The following is a 25,423-nucleotide window of genomic DNA, read 5'->3' as shown; positions in this document are numbered from 1 at the left end:
AAAAAAATTATTAATATCAACCAGCTCTGAGAAGGCAAGTACGGCCTGAGGGGTCCCTTTTGCAATCACGGTAATTGGCTCAGGCAATGATGGTCTGATCATCGATGTTGAGGCAAAAATCGACGCGTAAGGGTATGCTCTACATTCGCTAAGTACAAATCGAGATGTGTGGGACCCCGATGCTCAACTTTTTTGGCGTCATCGAATAGTAATTCCACGAAAATGGCTCCTACTTATAGCAAAGAAAGACAGGGACGGCCCGGCTCTTAAGTATTGTGCAACATGCCAACGGTGAAGGACCCATCCCTAAGCTGTGACGCCACGTCACATCAAAGTTTAACAAGAATTTTCACTATACGTCCGGAAGCCTTGATTCTTTTCCATGAATCCGTTTTGAATTTTTTTTTAGTAATGCTGGTTGTTCAAAATGTTGACAAGTTAGAACTGAGTACTTATCACTGTTTTAAAGAATGTTGGGTTTTTTAAGATCATTTCAAATCTTTTTTTTCGGAAAAAAAACGTTTCCTAGATCATAATAGCATCAGGTTTACGTCATTCCAATGGTGGCTAAAGTTAGTGAAATGCTATTTGTTTGAACAAAAATCCTATTTATTTAGAAAAATGAATGTCAGGTAAATCACCATACACGTGTATATATTTCGACATTTAGCATTTCAAAACCGTATAAAAATCAAAAATCGGTTGAAAAATTGTTGAGTTACTTACTCGCCATAGTATGCTATCACTTACCCAAAATCGATTTACCAACAATAACTTGAAATTTTGGGGGTGTTAGAACAATTTCAAATGTGATTTCATGGTATATACATTTGACTAGACTAACAACCTCAATAGGTCACATGAAAAGTTTTTTTGTCGTGTAACACCGTGTTATTTTAATAACGAGATTGTCTGGCCACCATTGTCTCATTCCACTTCTAATGTTAAATTTGACAAAAATAGAACCAATATAGATCCAAAATTAATTTAAATTCATGCGCTCAAGAATGTCTTCTCTTTTTTAATTTTCCTCTTCACTAGACCAGTCGCTACGAACACATTAAATGACAAGAAACTGGCTCCGGTACACCTAGCCACCGAGCTAAACAAAGTTAAATGTCTGCAAGTAATGGGAAAATACCGGGAGACCATCGATATACAGCAAGGAGGTGAGCACGGTCGAACCGCACTACATTTAGCTGCTATCTACGACCACGAGGAGTGTGCCAGAATTCTGGTAAGCGTTAGTATGACATTGTTAGATGTTTTGTTTTTATAACTTGAGTTTTGTTTATCAATACATCGCAGATTTCCGAATTCGGTGCGTGTCCCCGTAAGCCGTGTAACAACGGCTACTATCCAATACACGAGGCAGCCAAAAATGCTAGCTCTAAAACAATGGAAGTATTTTTCCAATGGGGAGAATCTAAAGGTTGTACACGCGAAGAAATGATTTCCTTCTACGATTCCGAGGGAAACGTCCCGCTTCATTCTGCTGTTCATGGTGGAGATATTAAAGCGGTTGAACTTTGCCTTAAATCAGGAGCGAAAATTTCCACTCAACAGCATGACCTTTCAACACCAGTTCATCTAGCTGCGGCACAGGTAGGGATCGGCTGCACTTTTCCTCCCATCAGACTTTACAGGAATTCTTATCCAATTAGGGTGCCATTGATATCGTGAAACTGATGTTTCTGATGCAACCACAAGAGAAACGTATCAGCTTGAATTGTACCGACATCCAGAAGATGACTCCGCTGCATTGTGCAGCTATGTTTGATCATCCGGAAATCGTGGAATATCTCGTGCAAGAAGGAGGTGATATAAATGCCTTAGACAAGGAAAACCGCTCTCCATTACTTCTTTCGGCATCTCGCGGTGGATGGAGAACTGTTATGATTTTGATACGCCTAGGAGCCAACATTAGCTTGAAGGATGTCAACTGTAGAAATGTGTTACATTTGGTTATTATGAATGGAGGACGATTGGATGAGTTCGCGAAAGAAGTAAGTTGTACTCAATCGGAAATATACTTGCTACAGTTGCTTAACGAAAAAGACGACACAGGATGCTCTCCGCTGCACTACGCCAGCAGGGAGGGTCATATTCGATCGCTTGAAAATCTAATCCGCCTTGGAGCATGTATTAACCTAAAAAATAATAACAATGAAAGTCCCCTCCACTTTGCTGCCCGTTATGGTCGCTACAATACGGTTCGACAGCTTTTGGACTCGGAGAAAGGTACATTTATCATCAACGAAAGTGATGGTGAAGGTCTCACCCCGCTTCACATTGCTTCGAAAGAAGGTCACACGAGAGTAGTGCAGCTTTTGCTCAATCGGGGTGCTCTGCTCCATAGGGACCACAATGGACGTAATCCTCTGCATCTGGCAGCGATGTCAGGGTACACGCAAACGATTGAGCTACTGCATTCGGTCCATTCGCATTTGCTTGACCAAGTGGACAAGGATGGGGTAAGTAAACATAATTGATACTAATAAGATTCTTATGCATGAATTCTGAAATCTCAAAGCAAATAGTTCCGGTTATGGGTCTGACATTTAGTTTACGGTAAACACTTTGGTGGATATAAATGCAAGGACACCCAAAAACGCATCGATTATCCGAATTCTAGAATCGAAAGAAATTGAAAACTAAATGCCGATTGAACCTATGTCCATATCCATATTATGATGTATAAGGTGGTCACTGGATTCAGGAATTCAAATTACCAGTTTGCCCGGGTTTTCTCGACTGCCCATCATATAATTACTGTGTAATATAAACAGTTAAAATGTTTAAAAAATCAATAGCAGAATTTTTCGAAGGGAACTAACCGAAAATGGAAAATGAAGAATAAATGAACTTATTATAGGAAACAATGAGATCCAAGGCATAACAAATCAGATTTCCAGTTAGAAGGTTTTCGAATCTAATTAGTCTAACGATCTAACGATCTAACGATCAAGATTTTGGAACAGACGAATCGTTCAAAATTTGTAAGCTAGGTAATATTTCTAGATTCATGGATTTATGGAAAAACATCGTCATTACAGCCTTCGAAAAACTTACAATTTTCAAATATGATCACAGATTAAAATGAATATACCAGACTCTTGCACTTGGACTTGAATTTCGAAATTTTCTTATTTTTTATGCGAATTCCAAATAAGTTTTGAGGAAAAATTGTAACAGTATGTCTACGGATAGTTGCAGAGAAATATTGAAGAAAACAAATTAAAGGTAATTTTGGGATTTTTTTTTTTAAAGTAAGAAAAATTCAAGGTAAAATTCAAAGTACTACAGATTATGTTATGGGGATTGTTGTGAGTATTCCAAAGAAATTCCGATATCAATTCCAAGGAAACTAAATTCAAAAGATATTAAGAAAAACATTTTGTAAAAATTTGAAGCTCAATATTCCATTTCATTGACACTGACCGAACAAGACATTGATCATTTGTGATATGCCAGTCCTTGGTATTTTTTTCAATCTGTTCGGGACATAAATCTATTGTGACCAGTAATTATATCTATTGTGGTATAACTAAGGAGATATTAGTTAAGTTAATTTCGTATTACTCCATAATTACCGTACTACCAAAATTTCACTATCACCATATTTTTCTTCGTTTTTATGCAATTATTTTAAACAAATTGTAATAAGTTTTGTTGCAATTTGAGATCACGTTATCAAACATCGCGTAAAAAAAAAGTGAGTGTATAGTATAATCTACACACATTTCAAGTCTGGAATGTAAAAAAAAAATTCAACCGGCTTTAGTATGAAGTCACCACACTGTCACATTACCTTGAAATTCAATTGCTTGTGGTGAAATTCCCCTCCAAATGATTTAGAAATTATTCTCAGATACCTCCCTGGGCTTTGGGAAAACCTTGAGGTAGTTTAATTAGGCTACCAGACCTTTACCACATTGGAAAAACGCACACTAATGTCGCCAGATCAGTGTCGATGCTTACCAAAAGTGCACTTGAACCCACTTGTAAAAGCATATTAACAGATTAATCATCGCCGTATTCAAAGAAGTGTATTAGGGCCCCTGTTATTTATTATGTATATTAATGACTTGCGACGTGTTTTACGATTTTGCGACATTAATCTTTTTGCAGATGATACTGTGTTATTCATTGCAGCTAAGGATTTAGATGATGCCGTTTTACACTTGAATGAAGATTTGCGTTCTCTAAGTAGATGGTTGAAGTATAAGCAGTTAAAATTGAATACAAGTAAAACTAAATTTATGGTTATTTCGCGGAATCGAGTAAATAAGAACGTCTCTGTTGTAATTGATGATGAGACTATTGATCGCGTTCGGGAGATTAAATATCTTGGCGTGATTATTGATGACACACTTAAGTTCAACTCTCACATTGACAATGTCATCAAGAAAATTGCCAAGAAGTATGGAATTCTATGTCGACTGAAAAACGATTTAACTATTGCCAGTAAAATACAGCTATACAAATCAATCATCTCTCCTCATCTTGACTTTTGCCCTTCCATTTTATTTCTGGCCAATGCAACACAAATATCGAGATTACAGCGCTTGCAGAATAAAATAATGCGTTTGATTTTGAGATGTAGTAGATTCACTTCCTCAACTTTGATGTTAGACGCCTTACAATGGTTGTCGGTGAAGCAAAGAATTGTATATTTGACTATGGTGTTCATTTTTAAAGTAGTTAACGGTTTGCTGCCTCGATATTTGTGTGATCGAATTGAAAGAGGAAGTGACTTTCATAGATATAATACTAAAAACGCGGTTGAAATAAGAACACCACATTTCTTGACTTGTGCTTCACAAAATTCATTATATTATAAAGGAATAAATGTTTTCAATTCGATGCCTAGACATATCAAACGTTTAGCAACACTTACAGAATTTAAGAGACACTGCATTTCACACGTTAAAACTGTCTTTTGAACAGTTATCCAGTGATTTTTTTTATGAATTGACAAATTATGTATCTTGACGAAGTTATCTCTAACGGATTATTTTATATGGATAGCTGTCATAACGACTTTTTTATAATTATTGTAGCACTGCAAAAACTATTTCTGTTCGCCACGAGGGTGATGATGGATTTTTAATATATGATTTTATAGTAGATTAATTAAAAAAAAAAGTAGTCTACAAAGGTTTGAGCCTCGCGCGCGTATTACGGATATAGAGGACTGAATTTAACATTTGATAAAAAAAAAATGCAATTTTGAAGCTTATTTGGAAGATACTTTGAGTTAGTAGTAAGTTTTCTGGCAAATGTTGGGGGTTTGTGAGCATTCCTGACATTGCTGAAAATTATGATAGCATCAGATTGCGGGGTTACTAGTGTAATAGGATGCTTTGTTGATTGTTCATTAACTCTTGATTGCTTGTAATACTTATGAATATTTTAGGTGGACAAAAAGGTGAACTAAGAGGTGGACGCCTGAGCTTTTCCACATTTATATCGCTGTGAAGCAACTGTAAACTTTAGAGGGAATCTATATCTGTAACTGAAACCAGTTCGATTTTGTTTGCCAACCTGGTTAAAATGTCATATTCAATTATCTTAAAGATAAATCGTCCAGCTCAAACCTTTGTAGGGGTAAGAGGTGGGACCATCATCATCATCATCATTTTTTTTTTTTGCTCTTAACTAATTATAACAGCATTTGATATTTTAATAATATATAATGCTTTATTTAGTCACAGTAGAAATCATCTGTGTTTTAATTGATATTTCATTGAATTTAATTTATTGCTACGTGTATGCACTAGGGTGTTTCATTCTGGAAAAAGATTGATATTTTTGATAGGCCACCCCCTAGTTCAGTTCATAACACAAAAACAAACATCTGTGCAAAGAATCAGCTTAATTGGTCAACGTTAAGAGGTCGCGCCAACGATTTCAATTTTGTTCGGGATTTTCGTCAAATTAGTATGGGAGAAAATGATGACCCACTAAAATCATTCTTACTTTTTTTCCTAATTAACCGATTTGCATGAAAATAAAATATGTTATACTTAAAACTATAATGAACAACTTTGTTGAGAAGACTGCAAGTCAATTTGATGCTTCAGAAAAAAAAATTGGCTTTCGGAACTTATATTGCAGATAAACTTTGATTTGAGCAGAAAAGCAGGTATGCTGGTAGGGCATATTTCATAGTATGCTTTGTCAGATTTTTTTTACCTCAATGTTTATAAACATATTGTGCTGTCATCTCTGGATACAATAGTGCCATGGAGTTGAGAAGTGATACGGAGAAGCGATTGATTGGTCAGCCCATTACCAGGTTCACCGGTGGAAAACTTCCGAGTAAACGAGAAATACTGCAGCTCTTTTTTTTTCATCGCGCACAATCTCGCACCACGATACGATTTTTTTTCCTTTGGTTTGTTTTTTCCGTCGATCTTGTTTTCCGTGCTGAGCACCAATGCTACCGACGTGCCAGGACGGCAGCTCCCACACCTGGACCCTACCTATCGACCCCAAGGTTGCAAATTCTCATTTCAGCTAAAACAATGTTTTTTTTTTATTATGAAATTATTAGATGCCATGATCATATTTTGAATTGGTAGGATACAAGAAGAGGTTACAAAGAATGTATTTGACATATTAAACCTGTTTATTTCACTTCATGAGAGTCACAATCAGCGATTTTTCACACACTCACTCACTCACTCACTCACTCACTCAGCGATCACAAAATCGCTGATTGTGACTCATAGAAAGCAAAATTTACAGGTTTTATGTTTCAAACGCATACTTTGTAACCTCTTCTTGTAAGTTACAAGTAAAACATGCCATCATACCATCTTTTGGTTTTATAATTCCGAAAAATATTATTTTAACTGAAATGAGTGTTTGCAACCTTGGAAGGGACTGCTGCAAGCCGTTATGGAAGTTTTTGTTGCATTCGGGTGCAAAGCAAAAATCATTAAACTAAATCTCACCACAGTTTGGTGAGATTTGCAGTTGGTGAGTTTTGTTAGCTTGATATTCTGAGCTGCGATATCACAGCTTGCAAAATCAACCGCAGTTGTTTGCTTGTTGATTTTTGTCTACGAAAATCAAGCATGATCTTGGGCGTTGGTGAGATTTGATTTTTTGATATTTTCCCAACACTGCTTATACGTCACCCCGATTCCAAATGTACTTATATTGTGGGGTATTTGACAATATTTCACAGTTTTTCTGTAACCGGATGCTGCCAACTTAGATTTAAAAAAAAGCGTCAGACATAGACTTCTGGTTCCTACACGTCACCCTGATTCCAAAAATACTGATTTTGTGGGTTATTAAACAGTATTTATTTTAATTTTTTGAAACCCGAAGCCGCCATCTTGAATTTCGAAATGGCGACAGACATCGATTTTCGGTCCCTACACGTCTCCCCGATTCCAAAAATACCCATATTGTGGGGTATTTCAAGGTATTTCTGTAACCGAATCCCGCCCATCTTGGATTCCAAAATGGCGTCAGATATGGATTTGTGATTCCTACATTTTACTCCGATTCCAAAAATACCAATATTGTGGTGTATTTGAAAATATTTTCAAAAACCTCTTTTTGCGAAGTAAATCCCAAATAACGAGGCTTTTTAAAGAATTAAATCCCAAATAACGAGCTTTTTTACGCACTAATTCGATTCACGAACCCCCGGTTTGGTTCGTAAATTGACTGTGGAGAGAACGGACAACCAGTAAAGGACCACCAGCAAATGGGATAGCGGCACTAGTGGGCCAACAGAGGGAGTAGCAGATTCGTGGAACCGTGACTGAGGGTGGAAACCTCGGTCCGGTTACTACATCGGACCACCAGCTGAGCGGCAGATTTGTGGAACCGTACATATGTATTGGTGTTTAGCTCAAACTCATTTAAGAGTCCAAGTAATTCAAAGTATATTGGGATTTCTAATTTCGAAAAAAGAAACAAAATCTTATCATGTTCGCTTGCTACTATTTTTATTTACAACTTAAAGTTGTCCCAAAATAGTATATGTAAATGGTTGATCTAAAGTCAAAGATTTGGTGATATTTTATAAGTTAATTTTTGCCAGTTGTTATTCAGCGAAACATCTTGGATATCTTTAAAATTTACACTATGGTATTTACCGATGACTGGCCAGAATGATTTTTTTTTAATTGGTCTTCCCAATGTACTTTGCACACTTAGAAAAAAATATGTAAATTTAGGTGCTCTGAGACTGACATATACGAGCGGCAATTTTGCCATAAAATTGAGTCATAACAGACGAGGATTCCGTCACGTGTAAAATTAGTTATTTCTACGTGTGTGGTTAAGCTGTACCTTTGAACGAGTTTGATCGTTCGATCGAGATATTTTAGTCCTAAAGTTTAGTCCTGTTCAGCTATGACTACACACTTAAAAATACCTAATTTTACACGTGACGGAATCCATCTTTGACATAATGGATAAGACGTAAACAAAAATTTCATGTAAAATTAAGTGCTCCGAGACTGAAAAGTTCGTTACTCGACGAAAAGTACGTTTTATTGAGCTGTATTTTGCTTCTATTATGACTCAATTTTATGTCAATATTGACGCTCGTATATGTCACTCTCAGAGCACCTGAATTTACATGATTCTTTTTAAGTGTGTACGAAAAATCGACTTTTATCAAAAATCTCATCGGGGCTACCTCTAAATCACGTTTTGAAGAGTTATGGCCATACGAATCATTTTTTTAATCACTCTTAGCTATCATTTGGAGGGTGAACCCCACACACTAAGAAATTATTATTTTTACACGAGACGTAATTCAGATTTGACGTAAATCATGGAACGTAAACAAATATGGTATGTAAAATTAAGTGTCCTGAAACTGAAGCATATCTAACTCGACGAAATGTGCGTTTGATTGAATTGATTTTCCCGTCCTTTTCAACTGATTCTTATGTCGAAAGGGCCGCTTGCATGTGTCGGTCTAAGGGCACTGAAATTTACATGTCTTTTTAGTAGTGTGCAGGATTTCCAGATATTGTGTTATTTTGGGCCACCCTAGCCTCCCCTTTATTTTATTTTTTTCACATTCATACATCAGGTTTAAGTGTGTGTAAACCTTGGGGGATCAAATGTCCCCTAACTGAGTTTTCAACTTTATATCAAACTGAACAAAAAATCAAAAGAAACAGCACCAATTCAATGATTTTAATCGATTCTTCTAATTCACAGCTAAAATTTTATTAGGAATGTCCATGCTGGCTATAAAAAGGGAGTTAAAACATACTAACTGCTCTCAAAAATATATTCGTTTCACAATCTATCGCAAATGTCACCATAACATTACCTTCCGTCTAGACGAAACATTGTTGAAACTTACCTTTAGAATTTCAAGAAACAAATGGTAGATCAAGTATCCCCAGGGATCAAGTGTGTCCAGTCCCCCTATAGGTTTAGAAAGCTTCAATTAAAGAGAGGTTAAATAACTGAGAGCAGGCGTATAGTGCCAGATGAAAAGTTTTATCAAAAGAAGCAGAAAATGTGTTTTAAGTATATTGATACAATTGAAACAAACAGACAGAAACGTATATTTCTTTTGTGTAATATGATAGGTATGTGTTAATTTTCGTTAGTAAAAATGGTCACGTTTCTGTGTTTTAATATCTATTTCTGTGGTAAAATATGACATTCTACGACTGAAATCCTGAACAATTTGCCTTTGAATCAGAAGGATACATTACTCTTATCAAGTCTCTCGATGTCATAACTGTATTTCAAAAAAACATCAATAGAATCTTATGTATTGCCATTCACTAATCTCACAGAATACTGCTCTCCATTTGGCAACAATGGAAAATAAACCAAACGCGGTAGTGCTACTGCTAAACCTGGGCTGCAAACTGCTCCACAATTACATGGATATGAGTGCTATAGACTATGCCATATACTACAAGTACCCGGAAGCAGCCCTGGCCATGGCAACTCACGAGGAACGATCAGCTGAAGTTATGGCACTGAAATCGGACAAACATCCCTGTGTGACGTTGGCTTTGATAGCATCGATGCCAAGAGTATTCGAAGCTGTGCAGGATAACTGTATCACCAAAGCAAACTGCAAAAAGGATTCCAAAAGCTTCTACGTAAGTATGATGTGTATATCGCCTTGGTAAACACTTTATTTGTGAGGAAGTGTGAAAAACATAATAACGAAAACAAACGTTTAGATAACTTATTGCTTTAGCTGCCTCCAATGTCCGACGATGTACGCGCAAATGGACTCACGAACGGGAGAGGCCGTCCAAATTTCAAAACCAATTCCCTTACCGGCACTGAACGTAAGCTCGGCAAACTGAGAAAAGCTGCATGCTATTTACGTCATTTTCGCTGCTTTTCACCAACATTCAACCGTTCAACTTTTCTAAGCTCTCTTCTTTTTCGACTTTCACTTTTGCATGGCTTTTACTTTTGACTTGACCCTTGATAGTCGAAATCTATTCAATAGGGTAGAGAACTAATTCAGCATAAGTGCCCATTTCCGTCATATCGAGCAGAAACATCAAATATATCAATGATTTCGGCGGGAATAAATCAATCAAACGTTTGGTACGATAGCTCAGTGCAAAAATAAACTTAAAAGACCGCATAATATGAATATTTACATCCATTCTTCTCAAAAAACAAAAGAAGCGCTCCTAGCGAATCCATTTTTTTTACTGCCTGTATCCGTACACTGAGGCAAAAGAACGTAAGAATTCCATAAGAATTTTAATTTAAAACACGAAATCGTTATGAATTTCATTGATTTGCGTTATGAAAAATAATGTTGACAAAAAAATAATAAATCGGAGTAAGCTGAAACCGAGCCATGGGCGTTGAGATTACAGGGCCAGTGTGTTGACCACAAGTCTTTCAACGCTTTGGAAAATGAAATGTTTAAAGGCGTATGAGTGCTACCTGGTGTTATTAGACGAAGAACATTCATAAGACACAAATTCATAAGTGTCATTCATAAGTCGAGTCTTATAAAATTCTTAAGTTTATTTGCCTCAGTGTAAGGCGACTTGAATCCAAAAACGTTTCAATGTGTTTGAACGGAATTAAGACTCGTATGACGGAATTGGAATGTGACTCTTTATCAAATCTAACGGTACGTATGGAGAGGCAAATAAATTTAGAAGTCATGGGGTTGTGCTTAGTATGACAAAAATTAGATCTTATCCCTACATATTCTCTTCTATATAGAACCATTTCTAGCATGACTGCTATTCCTTCTGTGCCAAGTGAGTCAGAAATTACCTACGCTGCTTTTATCTCGTTTATTCCACACTCTCAGTTAGCAGTTAAATGTGAAAGGAATTTTATTTTGCGAGGCAATATCACACGAGAGTGCTTTATCCAGAAAATGCCATTCCATGAATCATTACATATACTGTCTATATACAACTTTTCACGCGTTTTCCAAAATAGATTCATCTGGAATGAGAAGAATGAGAGGAAACAAATCAAGGTTAAAGAATTTTCAAATGTACAATTATGTTGAGCAGAAATCGTTTATGGGCAAACAATGAAAGCTGAAAATTTACTCACTCAGTAGGGGAATTTGAGTATTCTTGTCAGCAGCTTCATATGATGTGTTTATTTTATTTGCTGCTTGCTTTTCTATCCATTCCAATCGACAGAATTCCAAAACTGTTTGAAAGCAATTCGCAAAACTTTGATCACGAACGGAGGTAAAGCCGTTGGTCCCCGGTTCATGAGATGGGTCGATAGGTAGAATCCAGGTGTTGGAACTGCCTTCATGGCTTCGGTAGCTTTGGTGCTCAGCACGGAAAGTAAGATCGACGGAATCAAATTAAGGAAAAAAAAACGTGTATCACAAATGTCGGTTCTTTACATTTCTGTGACAATGCGAACCATTTCTCCGGAAAAGCGCAAACAGATCGTGCACAAATGGTGTACTATCCCCAACATTTCTCTGAGTCAATTAGCGAAATTGGAAGTTGCAAGCATCGAAGCCGTTCGAAATGCGATTCGGAAGTATGGTGATGAAGCAACTTCCCAGGACAAGCAAAAATCTGGACGTAAACCGAACCCTGTTGACCGAAATCTGGACCGGAAAATCGTGCAAGCTTTCACTCGCAAGAAAAGTGCTTCGGTTCGAGACGTGGCTAAAAAAGTGGGATCCTCGAAGAGTAACGTCCAGCGAGCCAAGGCAAAAATGGATCTAAAGACGTATAAGAAGCAGAAAAAGCCAAAACGAAGTGAAAAACAAGCCGCATCCGTCAAACCGAGGGCTCGGAAGTTATACGACCAATTGCTGTGCGGAAAATCGGTGTGCGTGATTATGGACGATGAATCATACCTTCAATTTGATTACAAAACTCTTCCTGGTGCTCAGTACTACACCGTTCTTGATGACCGAAGTGTTGACGAAATCGAAAAAATCGAAGTGTTGAAAAAATCAGTAAAAAGACTATGGTTTGGTAAGCCATTTGTGAGTGCGGTATGCTTTCCAAACCGTTTATGACAACGGAGACAATGACAACCGATGTTTACGTACGTGAGTGCTTAAACAAGCGTCTGTGTCCCATGATCCGCAAACACGACGCTTCAGTACTGTTTTGGTTCATTATTCCAAGGACACGGTAGCCTGGTATAAAGCCAACAAGCTCCAATTCGTACCCAAGGAGATAAATCCGCCAAACTGTCCCCAGGCCAGGCCAATCGAAACATTTTGGGCCCTGACCAAAGCATATTTACGGAAACATGTAAAGGCAATGGATTCCGTTACAAAGTTTGCGAAAGACTGGGAAAAAGTATCCAAAATTGTTAGAAAGGCCCCAAGTAACATTTTAAGTTTTATGAAGTAATTCAAAACTACTATAAAACAACATTCATAAAACCCTGGGTCAAGGCTACTTTGCCATTGATGCATCCACCAAAACCTCATTAAGACTAGAATATGTATAGGTGGCTTATCCTGGAGAAGGTTCTAAGGGTATATTTTCGAAGCTCTTCAACATTGATTCACTGCAAAAAGTTTGTATGACGAACGTATAGAAAACCATTTGGAACCCGTATTTAAACTACAATAATAGCTATTTGTCAACAATGAAAACCCTTTTAAAGCCATTTTCTCTAGCTTGCTGAATCCACTCGAACAATCATCAATTAAGATAGAAAAGGCTTCATAAATACCATCCGATCTTAACAAAATAATTGAAATATAATCTTATCACATAAAAATCCAATTCAATTTCCAAAATTATTTAAAATTGTTCTCATAAAGTGGCCTAGTTTTAGGTGCCATATTAAATCTTATGTGAAATGTACTTGAAAATATCGAAAAAAAAGCCCACCCTCGGAAAACAACGATTTTGCTCATTATTGTTAATAGAGAAAAAAAAATAGTTATTCACAAATTAATCATAAAGTTCAGTCGAGATATTTTTTTATGATTATCGTATTTTAAATATCTTACTAAATTGACCAAAATAAAGTTGTATCCAAGGAAATACACATTTAAAACGAAGATTTTAAAAATCAAACGAAATAATTGTAATATGGCGGTGGCTTTAAAGTTGGTTTTCATGGGCCATTTGTGAAGAAGTTGATTTGCTTTAATAAAATCCCTAACAAATTCATAAGATTTTAAAATGGCTTTTATGAAGAAAACTTCCTGACTGAATTGTATTTATCTGAAGCCATTCTAAAGCTCGATTCAAAGTAAATTTGGACGCACGGTTTAATACACCACCGCGCCCCTGGGGTTTGGAACAAAAAACGTTTGAAAGGCATTTGTTGATGTTTCATTGACGAAGAAATTAGTGAAAGGTTTTTTTTTCGATTGATCGACGCATCCCGAAATTACGGATCCTGGAACTTGAGAAAAGAAAATTAATTGTGCACAAACATCTAGAGAACCCTTCGTGGTCTGCCTTAAAAATAGTAAGTGTTAAAATTCCCAAAGTCAACGGTGAGTCTTGTTATCAAACGTTACAAGGATACTCTGAGTGTGGATAGAGCACAGCGCATCTATCATAAAAGTGGCACTAGGGACAAAGAGCTCAGGAGAAAGGTGTTGAGGTACGTGAAAAGCAACCCAGGTGTCTCCATACGTGATTTGGCAAAGAAATACGATTAAAACTTTTCCACCGTGCGTAACATCCTTTCAAGAGAAGGGTATAAGTCTTTTTGTGCCAGTAAACATCCGAATCGCTCCCTGAAACAAAATTTAGTGGAGATGTCCCTTCCAGGTATAAATTTGTTTTTGCTGATAAGTTTGCTCTAAAACTAATGATTTGGCAAGGAATCTGCAGTTGTAGCCTTTAAACCAAGGTTTTCATCACATCTCACACAATGACGTCGAAGGTTTACATTAAAGAGTGTCTGAAAAAGCGGATTTTACCCTTCATTCGGCAACACAAGACCAACGTTATGTTTTGGCCGAATCTAGCCAGCTGTCACTACTCTAAGGAGGTACTAGAATGGTATGCTGCAAACAATGTTAATTTCGTCGCCAAAGAGATTAATCCTCCGAATTGCCCTGAGTTCAGACCGATCGAAAAATATTGGGAAATTGTCTAGCGACAACTTCGAGGAAGCGGTAAAGAAGTGACACATGCACAACAAATGCGTTTAAAGTGGAATAAGTTCGCCGGTACAGTGTCACCAGCGACTGTGCAGATCATGATGGCATCGATCACAAGTAAAGTGCGACAGTTCGTTCGAATCGGTGAAATGTAATAACTTGTTATATATCGTTTGAAAGCTGAATAAATACCCTTATGTTTGACGTTTTGATCAACCGTGCATGTTGTTTGATTCTTGAGTTATGATCACTTGAATGCGTCCAAATTTACTTTGAATCGGGCTTTACTTGATCCTAAGCCGGGGCGACCCCGGCGTAGTGGTTAGCATCCATACCTCTCACGCCAAAGTCACGAGTTCAAATCTCACCCCCGGACAAGTCACGAATGACCCTAGAGTGTTAAAGTGACTATAATAATAATAATAATAATAATAATAATGAATGAATGATCCTAAGCCGTTCAGATTTATGGCAGCATTTATGGAGGCAAAGTTGCCTGCAGAAAGTTAAACGTCAAAGTTTGTTTATCTTTCGATAGTTGCGTTGTTCAATCATTGCAACGAGGTTATACCAACAATCAATACGAAACTAACGATTTTAAATTGGCTCACTACTTGACTAGCCTATTGGTCCCAAGCAAACGATTAACGTATCCCATTCTAGTCGAAATTCTAGTACTACGCAATGTTTGTTTTGATTCGTTATGAAAGTTTGACAGGTAAAATGAGGGGTTATTGGTTTTTTCCTATGTTTCGAGGGGTGAATCGATTAGCTTGGGACCGAAGATAGTACCAGAGCTGAGCCAAAAAGTTGAGCACGTTATTTCGGGACCTTCTAGTCTTAGAGTTACCTCTATGGTTATACTCCAGCGTTCTTTCAGGCGATTCTCTCCCGCTGACTAGGAAGCAGTTACTAAGGAAGTGTGCGGAACTGTTTTGCAACATTTCACATATATAATGGAACAGCTGGAAGCTCAATCTTTGCCGTAAAAGATCTCCTTGTTTCGGATGGCTCCCGAAGTACACCTTCAAACGATGCAGTTTAAATTAAGAACGGTTGAATGAAATTATGAACCTTTCGCTGAATAAAATTACTGCTATGAATCGGCAACCAGCCAATCTCCACTTACTGACAGTTTCAGCGGATTGCTGTAGGTACAAATGCAAATTATTTCGTTCGTCCGATCTGGAGGAGGCTGGTCTGTTTTTAGACTGTTTTATAAAGGAGACGGTCAACACCGGTCAGAACGTAATGCAAACGCTAGATGCTCAGTCGTTGCTGAAATTGACTTCCATTCGGTCGTAAACATCGCTTGAATTTTTTATCCTACTTCATCTACTCTTCAATATTTTGTTGTCATGAATTTTGCTTTAATTCACTATGAGGATGGAACTTTTAAGTTGAATTTGGAAACATAGTAATTGGGGATTTTATGATACACTTTAACAAGTCTAAGCAAAAACTATATATGCTTTTTGCTCTCTTTTAAAACCGAATGGTTTTATGGTTGCTTTTATAATGATAGAAAATCTTTATAGAGTATTTTATCAAGGCATTAATAAACAATTGCTAATGAAGTTTATGATTGATTTACAGAACTGATTGACTTTCTCGACAGACTATAACAGGTTTGAAAAACAGCAATAAACTGAATTAATAATCAGGAATGTTTTACACTTTGAAATTCTGTATTTAAACTAAATGGATTATTCATTTCCGTTATAAAACCATCATAAATCAGAGTGGATGCCAGTAGCTGCTGAATTGTTACTTGGGGCATCTGTGCTGAAGCTAATGAGTAGCGTGAGATCGAAAATCCACTCCTTGGCTTACAACTGATCGGATCTTGGATTTCCTACCTTTCATTGTAAGAGAATACTACAGAGAACATGAATACGTAATAAAAACCGAATTTGCTGTAAACAGAATTACTTTATCGTTTTTTTTAATCGTGCTTAGATATTCTGGGACACCCTTTAATATGGTAATTTCTGCTAATGTAATCGTAATTATTTAAAATAGTTCCAGTGCACCGAAATCGATTAAATTTTAAGTTTCGGTTCCATTTTTATTGCAGATTTCGAATATACATTTATCTCAATACCTTTAAACTTGGGTTCTTTGGGCTATTGCAATCTAAAAAAAAATTAAAACCAACAACTAGGGGAAATGGCTCTAATGTTGGATCTAAGATTGGGCCCATCGCTAAAAATCTACTATTTATCAATTTTATCTAGACGAACGCGTCATTGGAACGGTACTAATGGATATTTTTGGTCACTATTGCAAATTTAGTCGATTGCTGTATATATGTATGGGCTCAAATTAGGGACACTTAGGCCGAAATTACATCCAATTCCCCTACATTCACTGTGAGAGAGTCTCGCATTAATTTGTTTTCCTTATCTCAAATCCATCACAGTAGTCTAAAGCTGACTAAGGTTTGTCTTTGCCAGACCCAGGTTCAACGAAAAACAAGCTCTGTAGCCTTTTAATTGTCAATATGAATCATGTAAGGTATAATACCTTATGCAAAACTGACATTCGATTAACATGATCTCTGTCCAAGCTGATCCTGGAATCGCATAATATATGACCTGCTTTCGGAAAATGGTGTTCTCCTTAAGGGGGTAGTACACTTTGAACGTCCAAAAAGCAAGACATTTTCGTTAATTTTTTTAAGCAATAAAACACTCAGGGAGGGCAAATATGTTATAACCCATTTATTAGTCATCCTTCGAACTACAATTTGTATTTTTTTGAACTCGATTGGCGTCTCCCCGTGGCCGGTGCACCAGGTCGCGCGGGCGTCCTTGCGCGGAAATCGGAAAATGGCGTGGGAAAATACTCCTTTCCATGTGATCCTGGAACATAAATCGAACAAAAATCCTGATTAGTAATGAAATTTGGGTTAGAAATACGTATTCCGATTTTTTTTTTAATTATTTTTTTTCAAAAGTTGTGGCTTTAGGAAAATAAAGTCCATTTTTTCACCCTAAAAATGCTTATAAAATCGTGGATTAAAAATCCATTTTTGACAAAATCGAAAATGTGGATACGTATTTTTAAGCAGAATTTAATTCTGAACAAGAAAACCTAGGCGATATCCAAATTTGATGATAACTGGTTAGTTATTTCCCACGCCAGTTTGAAAAACCCCGTTTCGAGATAAACGCGTTAAAAGATAAAATACTCTCTCAGCGCGCCGGTACATGTTTTAGGAAATAGCTTCGTAAAGCGGTAAGGAATATTCTGGCGGACTTGGAGTCTTTTCTAAATTAAAGTTTACATCCCAAGGAACATTTTAAGCCAAAAAAAAAAGCATTTTTTTTTGAAAAATCAAAGTGTGCTCCCCCCTTAAATCGATGTTTCCAGAAGAGGAAAAGGCTTCAGGGCAGCCTTGTGAATTAGCAGGATTGTATGATTTGTATCCTCCTAGTATTAGGATAGGACCTCACTATAGGTTGCAGAATCCAGCAAAAAGCGTTGTTTGTTTACTGATATCCTCAATTTCTTAAAACACCGATATGACGTTGATGTTCTTAATATGAACCGATAATATCGATATCTGGTCACTCCTTATTGGGTGGTTGACGAGAGTCTATGGTTCATACAAATTTCCAAAAACTTGTATGGACGATTATCTACGCAGGGGGGCTTGTCTTAAACATCTTAAAAACTGTCTACGTAGTGTATGAACAAATTTTTGCATATTTTATTTCGATAAACTAATATAAAAAATGATAAAAATAGTTTTGATCTACATCTACTTTTCTAAAGCATTTTATGTAAAAAATTGTGTTTTTTTTCTCACGATTTATTGCTTAATTTTCAATCAATGGTCAGCTGAAACTAGAATTCAAGGACAAACTCTGGCAAAAGTATATGAAAAATTAGTTAAGTTCATATGTTTAAACTACGGGAGTTTTCCAATCTTTGGCTCGTTTATTTTTTCTTTTTCTTTATATTTTTGTTTTATTAGGGTAACTTTAAGCCACTTCTGGGCTAGTCCAACCATTGGCAGTGGAGATGAACCAGCGTCTGGCTGAAAATCCCATTAATAAAGACAACCAACCAACCAACCAACCATTGGTACAGCATTTGTAGCAAAATTCATTTATTTTTTCCCAGCTCTTTGAATTTACCCCGCCAATAGGCAGTAGAGGATTATTTATTATTTAATTTATTATACTTCACCCGACTAGCTGTATTAATGAAGATTGATGGGGAAAACCTAAAAGATGAATCCAAGCTGGAGGTTGGCTCTGGAGATAATATCGTTGTAATGTAATGAAAAGGTTAGCGCTTAATCAAGGATAACTCCCAGATCCCGTACTTGACGAACACTTTCTAGAAGCTGGTCAACGATGTTGTAGTCATGTACAACCGGCTTCAGTCTTCTGTGAAACGATAAGACGTTGCATGTGTGAATGCTAAGTGTGAGCATGTTTCTAGTACACCACTCAGTGAAATGATCGATTAACTGTTGTAATGTGAAGCAGTCCTACACACTAAGAATTTTTTACAGTATACTGTATTTTTTTACCGAATATGGAACAGCTGAACATTCGGTAATCTATTCGGTAATTTTATTATTTACAATCCGTTCAGTAAATTTTCTTCACTCTTGAGCTGTCAAAATTTACTGAACTGGATTTTAATTTTACAGAATGATTGGTAAAGTTTACAATAGCGTTCGGTATCGTTTTTACCGAAATAACTGTAATTCATTATTTTCCTGAATGTACCAAAATTATGATTTTTATTGATTTATTGATTATTTCTTCCATGTGTTTTCTTAAAATTAAAATGATAACAAAACAAACGATTCGTTTGACTCATAAAACGTTTTTTTGTATATTATCATCGTACGTTCGTACAAAAATAATGTTCAACAGAGAAGGACGATGTTACTGATTCCGTAACAAACCATATTGTCGTTCAAGTTGGACACCGGTAAACCCACACGCGACACTCGATTTTACCCTCGTTCTGTACGTTAAACATAACGTCGGACATAGTGCGCTGAATAGCGCATCATTGTGCGAATACAGCGCACTATGTCCGACGTCATGTTTAACATACAGAACGAGAGTAAATTCAATTAGCGCGTGTGGGATTTTCCGGTTTTCAACTGAAACGATAATACACAAATTGGCTTTTTGCGTTTGATAAGGACACTAAGCCGCTTTACGTCCATGGTGACTGAAAGCAATTGGTCTAGATTAGTCTACTTTCGGCATAGGTTTAACGGATTGTAAATAGCGAAAAATAGTAAATTACTTACTTTTCACACAGGAGAACCGAAGAAAACTCAACTTTGAAATGGCGGAAATACTGAGATTGACAATATGAAATTTACAATCCTGTTCGGTAATGTTCACAAAAATCTGTTACTTTACTACGGTTTGTTTTTGTAAAAGATTATTTTTACAGTACATTCGCCACACTTTTTACAGTATCGCGGAATTACAGCCCGTTACAGTTTTTATCAGTAATTTGTATTTACAATTTTCGGTAAATTTATGTAGGCAGTTTTGATTGCGGAGAATTGGTAAAATATATGTTTTACAAAACATTCGATGAAAATTATATTTTACAGAACGTATCCAGCAAAAAAGTACCGAAAAATATTTAAGATATTTGGTGTGTAAAGACTTGTCGTCGTCAGCATAAAATAATCGGGATCCTGGACGTATTTAGTGTCATAGCCAAGCGCGAGCACCACAGAAAGAAAATCTAGAGTAACATTTGAAATGGGCCTATGTCCAAAACGTAAACAAACCAGAAAATTAATTTTAAATTTTTCCGCCACTATTCAATTCATATTTAGGAAAATTGAAGTATTTTGGCATTTATATTGTTCACAATAATAATAGTAACTGTATCTCAGTGTACAACATCAAAAATATGCGAAAAGCTTTCAAAAATATATGAAAATCGATAACAATTTAATTTCATAAATTAATAAGCCTTTTTGTGATTCTTTCAATGGATAGGCCCTTTTTGTTAGGCCGTTGTGCTTGTCATCACAAATAGTACGCCCTTTGCTAAGCCTTTTCGCAACGTCAAATAAATTCAAAACAAATCATCGGGCCTGCCTCAACCAGTAGGGCCCAACTTTGGTTTGAACATTTTCAATTATCGGCCTTCTACGTCACTAGGCCTTTCAATGAAATGAAATAAATTAATGGTTGGCCGTTTTAGCGTGAAACAAAAAATTTCGTTGATCGGCCGTTTCGAAAATCGAGTTATTTTTAATGATTTTTCTCGATTATGTGGAACTTTCCTACACGATTAGTATCTATCAAGCGGTGCTAAAGAATGGTATCAAAACCCGATTTATTTACGTTTTGGACATAGGCCCATTTCAAATGTTACTCGAGAAATAGCCATCCTCACCTACAAACAGATTGCCGAACAACACGGTAACCGCAAAATACCCAATAATGACTACAAAGTAAGCATTTTCGAGGGAGACTCGGACTACCCATTTATGAGTATTTGTTACTCAAAAATGAATACTTACTACTTGTTTTTTAAGTTTTACTAATTTAATGGGTAGTCTCAGTTTCCCTCGAAAATTCTTACTTTGTATTCATTATTGGGTATTTTCCGGTTACCGTGAAGTGTAAATTCTTCCAACCATGTGACTCTGCAGGTAGACTCGGAACTGACAGCAGTAGAAGGAACGAAGGATAAACTGAAAGACAGTCAAACAAATTTCTTTACCGAGAGAATCCGATTGAATTCGTAAAAACCAGCTCACCGATTTAAATCAGTCCAAATGACCACAGCAGTTTTACAGTATTTGCGAGTCGCTTGTTACATTATAATACTTTTCTCCATGTAAATACCAATTTAAATGTGTCAATTTATATTTAAAGCTAAAAAATAAAAAGTGATTCTTTCTGCAAAATTCTCACTCAGCTCACTCAGCAGAATGCAATCGTAAAAAGCTCAGCTGCTTCGTGTTTCAACCGGTACGTTTTGCTATCAACGTTGAGAGAAAAACAAATTCAAACGAGTGGAAGCGCAGAACACATTTTTTCCAGTTCTGTGAAGGCACTGGATGCGTATCCCGTTGACATGGAAACAGTGTACCGAATTGCGAAGTTCGAAACGGAAAAATCAATGCAGTATTCATTCGGACCAATTAATGTTCCGCTATGGGAAGGTCCATTATTTATGTCACGTAAATTTTGCCAAAAAAAACTGGGAAAACTGTGAAGGGAAAGCAAACGTTGCCCATAAACAGGAGCCACTATTTTTCTACGAGTGTGGTGTTCAACTAGACTGGCAGGAGTGTATAATGAAACAACGGAAGATGTAATTGATAAAGATGCCAGAACAGAAATACATACTCAAAGCACAGGATCACTCACTAATCAGGTAACACCAGAAGAACTCATCACGGACCCCCTACAACAGTGTTTCAAAATTGTGTTAATAACATAACACCACAGACAAACAGACGTAACTCTTCATTGTGTATCTTCGTTCATGCATTTAACGGTTGATTTGAATATTATCAGTTCCGTGAACTACTCGCCGCAGCGCTGGCATCGGATCACTTTGACGTTTCTATATATTCTATAGAACTTTTATGCAATATTGTTTACGAGTTAGCGAGCAAGCTTGTTTTCCGCGAGAAGCCAGAGAGATGTCGTTACTGAGGTTATATGTTTTGATATACTATGTTTTCAAGAACAAGTTTGTCAAAGAGTTACGTCTGTTTGTCTGTGGTTGAACCTTACCAAACATACGAAGCGAAGAAACAAATTTAACTGAAAAAATAACTTTTTCTTGTCTGCATTGCATTCTAAGCAGATGAATAACTATTCATCGCTTAGATTTCAGAGCAGACAATAAAGTTTTATCATTGGTAATACTTTTCTTCTACAACATGTCCATCTTGCAATCCATGAACGAAGAAAATTCAATTGGATTTCTAAAATAAAAAATTTCATAATTTCATTTCATAGTTATTTTTGAAATTAATTTTTTCTAAGTGCGTGAAAAGATTTTTTTAAATATTTTGATCAAAGTTCAGACAGTTTTCTACCACTCATTGGCTATCATCCCATTGACTTCATCATTTTATCCAGCTTATTTTACAAAAATCGCACAAATTTGGCTTAATATATCAAAAATACGATTCAGATTATGAAAACCGTAGTTTATCATATACAAACAATATTGTATAAATTACCATGATGAACCATAAAACCTTAACTAGTCTGTCATTATCAGCTTTCCTCTATAATGAAACAAGAAGCTTTGATTGACACAAATTAGTATAAATATCCTATTTATCGTACAAGACAGTTACAGTTATCTAAAATATGAGTTCATGACTTATTGTCACCGTCAAATGATAACGAGTAATAATGAGTTAAATCTAAATACAAATTAAATTGAATTTAACAAGAAGTTAAACCACCATATCAAGTATGAATTTTTCTTATAACAATTGAATAATTATACACTGACAGGCACTGATGCCCACCTTATCATTTTTTGAATTCCTTTAATTTATTTGCTTCAAATTAAATTAAACATACTGTAGTCTTTTTTGATATCTTATTTTTATATTCTTTTAAAGTTACACTCAGTGTTGGTAAAATCATCAATCGAATGATATTTTTCCACTCTCATAAGCTCTTTATATCACGCGTGATATTGGAACAAAACATAATGCTTGATATTGATTTTACAAGCTCCACTTATATTGCGAGACTATTCACAACGTGCAAAAATCAAGCTGACAGTTAACTCGACACAAAAATGTTTCCTATGAACATCGTTTTCGTAGAAAGAGAAAGTATAGTTTGCTATCTCTTTTTACTCTTCACCGATGGCAGACATGAAGTGACTGCTGCCAGGCGTTATTAAAGTTTCGGTTGCGTTCGGGTGTAAAGCAAAAATCATGAAACTCAATATCACCACAGTTTGTTGAGATTTGCAACTGGTGAGTTTTGTTAGCTTGATATTCTGAGCTGCAATATCACAGCTTGCTAAATCAAACCCAGTGGTTTGCTTGTTGATTGTTGTCTACGAAAATCAAGCGTTATCTTGAACATTGGTGAGATTTAATTTTTTGATATTTTCCCAACACTGTTTCACTTTTGGAATACTAAAAAAAGAGTTTTACTTATAGAAAACAAAATCAATTTGTATTGAAAAAAAAACAAGGATAAGAAAAGAAAAGATAAATTAAAGTAAAAGAAAAGCATTTTAATAATTAATGTGTCCTCCTTTGGCCTTTGTGACCTAATGCAGGCGCTTCGGCATGCTCTCCACCAGATTTTTTAAGTGCTGTGGATCTAGCTCTTCCCAGGGCTCCAGGGCTTCAAAATAGTTATTTTTATTAGTAACACCAGTTTTTTCAACCCTGGCATCGAGAATCGCCTACAAATTCTCGATGGGGTTGAGGTCCGGGCTTTGTGGAGGCCCTTCCAGCGGCGTTTGGCTTTGTTTGCCTTGCTGGTAAATGGGCGCTTCCGGGCAACTTTGCTATTCAACCCCTGTGCTACGAGACGGCGACGAACAGTTCGCCCGGAAACTGATAGCTGAAGGGTTTCCTATATTTCGCAGCAGTTACCTTCGGGTTCTTCTTGACTTCGCTCATAATCTTGGTGAACGTTCTCGAATCCATTTTGCACGTCCTGCCTCTGCTAGGGCGATCCACCACTGATCCGAACTTTTTTAGTTTCAGAATAATATTCCCAACCGCTGCCGCTGATACTGTGGTTCCTCAGCCCGGTGCGATTCACACCACGAACTACCAATTTTCAGACACACAAGGGAATTGCTCTCGAAACTACTCCATTTTTTTCAACTGAATCAAATGCAATCACGTTTATAAATGCTTCAAAGCATATCAAAATATCAAAACATAAACAATTAAGGGGTTTTCCAAAGGAAATTTATCGAAAACATATCGATTGTTGAATTCGGCACTTTTGTTTTTTAGACTATTGTTTTTTCAATACAAATTTATTTATTTTTTTCTTTAAGTAAAACTCTTTTTTTTCAGTATTTCATAAGTGAAACATTAAAAGAATATAAAGAATACGAGATCAAAAAAGGCTACAGTGTGTTTATTTTATATTGAACCAAATAAATGAGAGGAATTCAAAAAATGATGGAGATTTTGCCTATCAGTGTACCTTTATGCATCGAAAACCAGACACTCTTAGAAGTTAATTAACAATGCCTACCATGCTTACGAAAAACATGAATTTTAACGTGAGCTTATAGCATCATTCAGAATTATCACAAATGTTTATTGTGTTGTAAAGTAAAAATAATAATTAATTAAAAATGTAATGACTGGTTTAATGAACCAATTGGTATTCGGAGCATTGTTGTATCAACAACCGAAACAAATTGCAATGTATGATTCTTAAGAAAATTTAAAGCACCCATATGCAGGGTTACTTCCACTCACTTGCTATAAAAAAATGTTTTTCAGAATTATGAAATCATGAGATGGTATAGTGCTAATTAGTTCTTGTAAGTTACAAGATGAGGACGTGAAGTATGTGTTTGACACATAAAATCTGTCAATATTGCTTTCAGTGCGTCACAATCAGCAATTTTACGACCCGTGATTGCTCACTCTGAGTGAACGCTCACGAATCATAAGATCGCTTATTGTGACGCTCTGAAAGCAAAATTGACAGGTTTTATGAGTCAAACACATACTTTAAACCCTCTTCTCGGTACTTACAAGTACAGCATATCATAATTTCATCTAATGATTGCATAATTCCGAAAAATATGTTTGGAGTGAGTGAGTGAGTGGAAGCAACCCTGCTCATATGTAATTTGTTTCCGTTCGTGGCGATTAACTTC

At 36.3% G+C, this 25,423-nt stretch overlaps 1 protein-coding gene across 4 annotated transcripts in view; it reads left to right on the top strand.

The window, feature by feature from the left end:
* Window positions 1-25,423, top strand: part of TrpA1 (Transient receptor potential cation channel A1) — a 90,113-nt gene that overhangs the window by 43,468 nt on the left and 21,222 nt on the right. For 2 of the 4 annotated variants that reach the window (XM_065218304.1, XM_065218312.1), the window contains exons 4-8: window positions 1,042-1,237; window positions 1,309-1,605; window positions 1,665-2,474; window positions 9,798-10,112; window positions 10,197-10,307. In XM_065218304.1, the coding sequence (XP_065074376.1) occupies window positions 1,042-1,237; window positions 1,309-1,605; window positions 1,665-2,474; window positions 9,798-10,112; window positions 10,197-10,307 (1,729 nt within the window). The remainder of the gene's footprint in view (window positions 1-1,041; window positions 1,238-1,308; window positions 1,606-1,664; window positions 2,475-9,797; window positions 10,113-10,196; window positions 10,308-25,423) is intronic. The other 2 variants (XM_065218332.1, XM_065218323.1) reach the window with 1 other exon arrangement.

Source organism: Ochlerotatus camptorhynchus, unplaced genomic scaffold, assembly GCF_037179485.1.
Source record: "Ochlerotatus camptorhynchus isolate MF236.1 unplaced genomic scaffold, CSIRO-AGI_Acam_v1.1 ptg000008l, whole genome shotgun sequence".
In the NCBI taxonomy this organism is placed as follows: domain Eukaryota; kingdom Metazoa; phylum Arthropoda; class Insecta; order Diptera; family Culicidae; genus Ochlerotatus; species Ochlerotatus camptorhynchus.
Note: the sequence above shows the minus strand (reverse complement) of the source record. Positions and strands in the feature narration are given on the sequence as shown.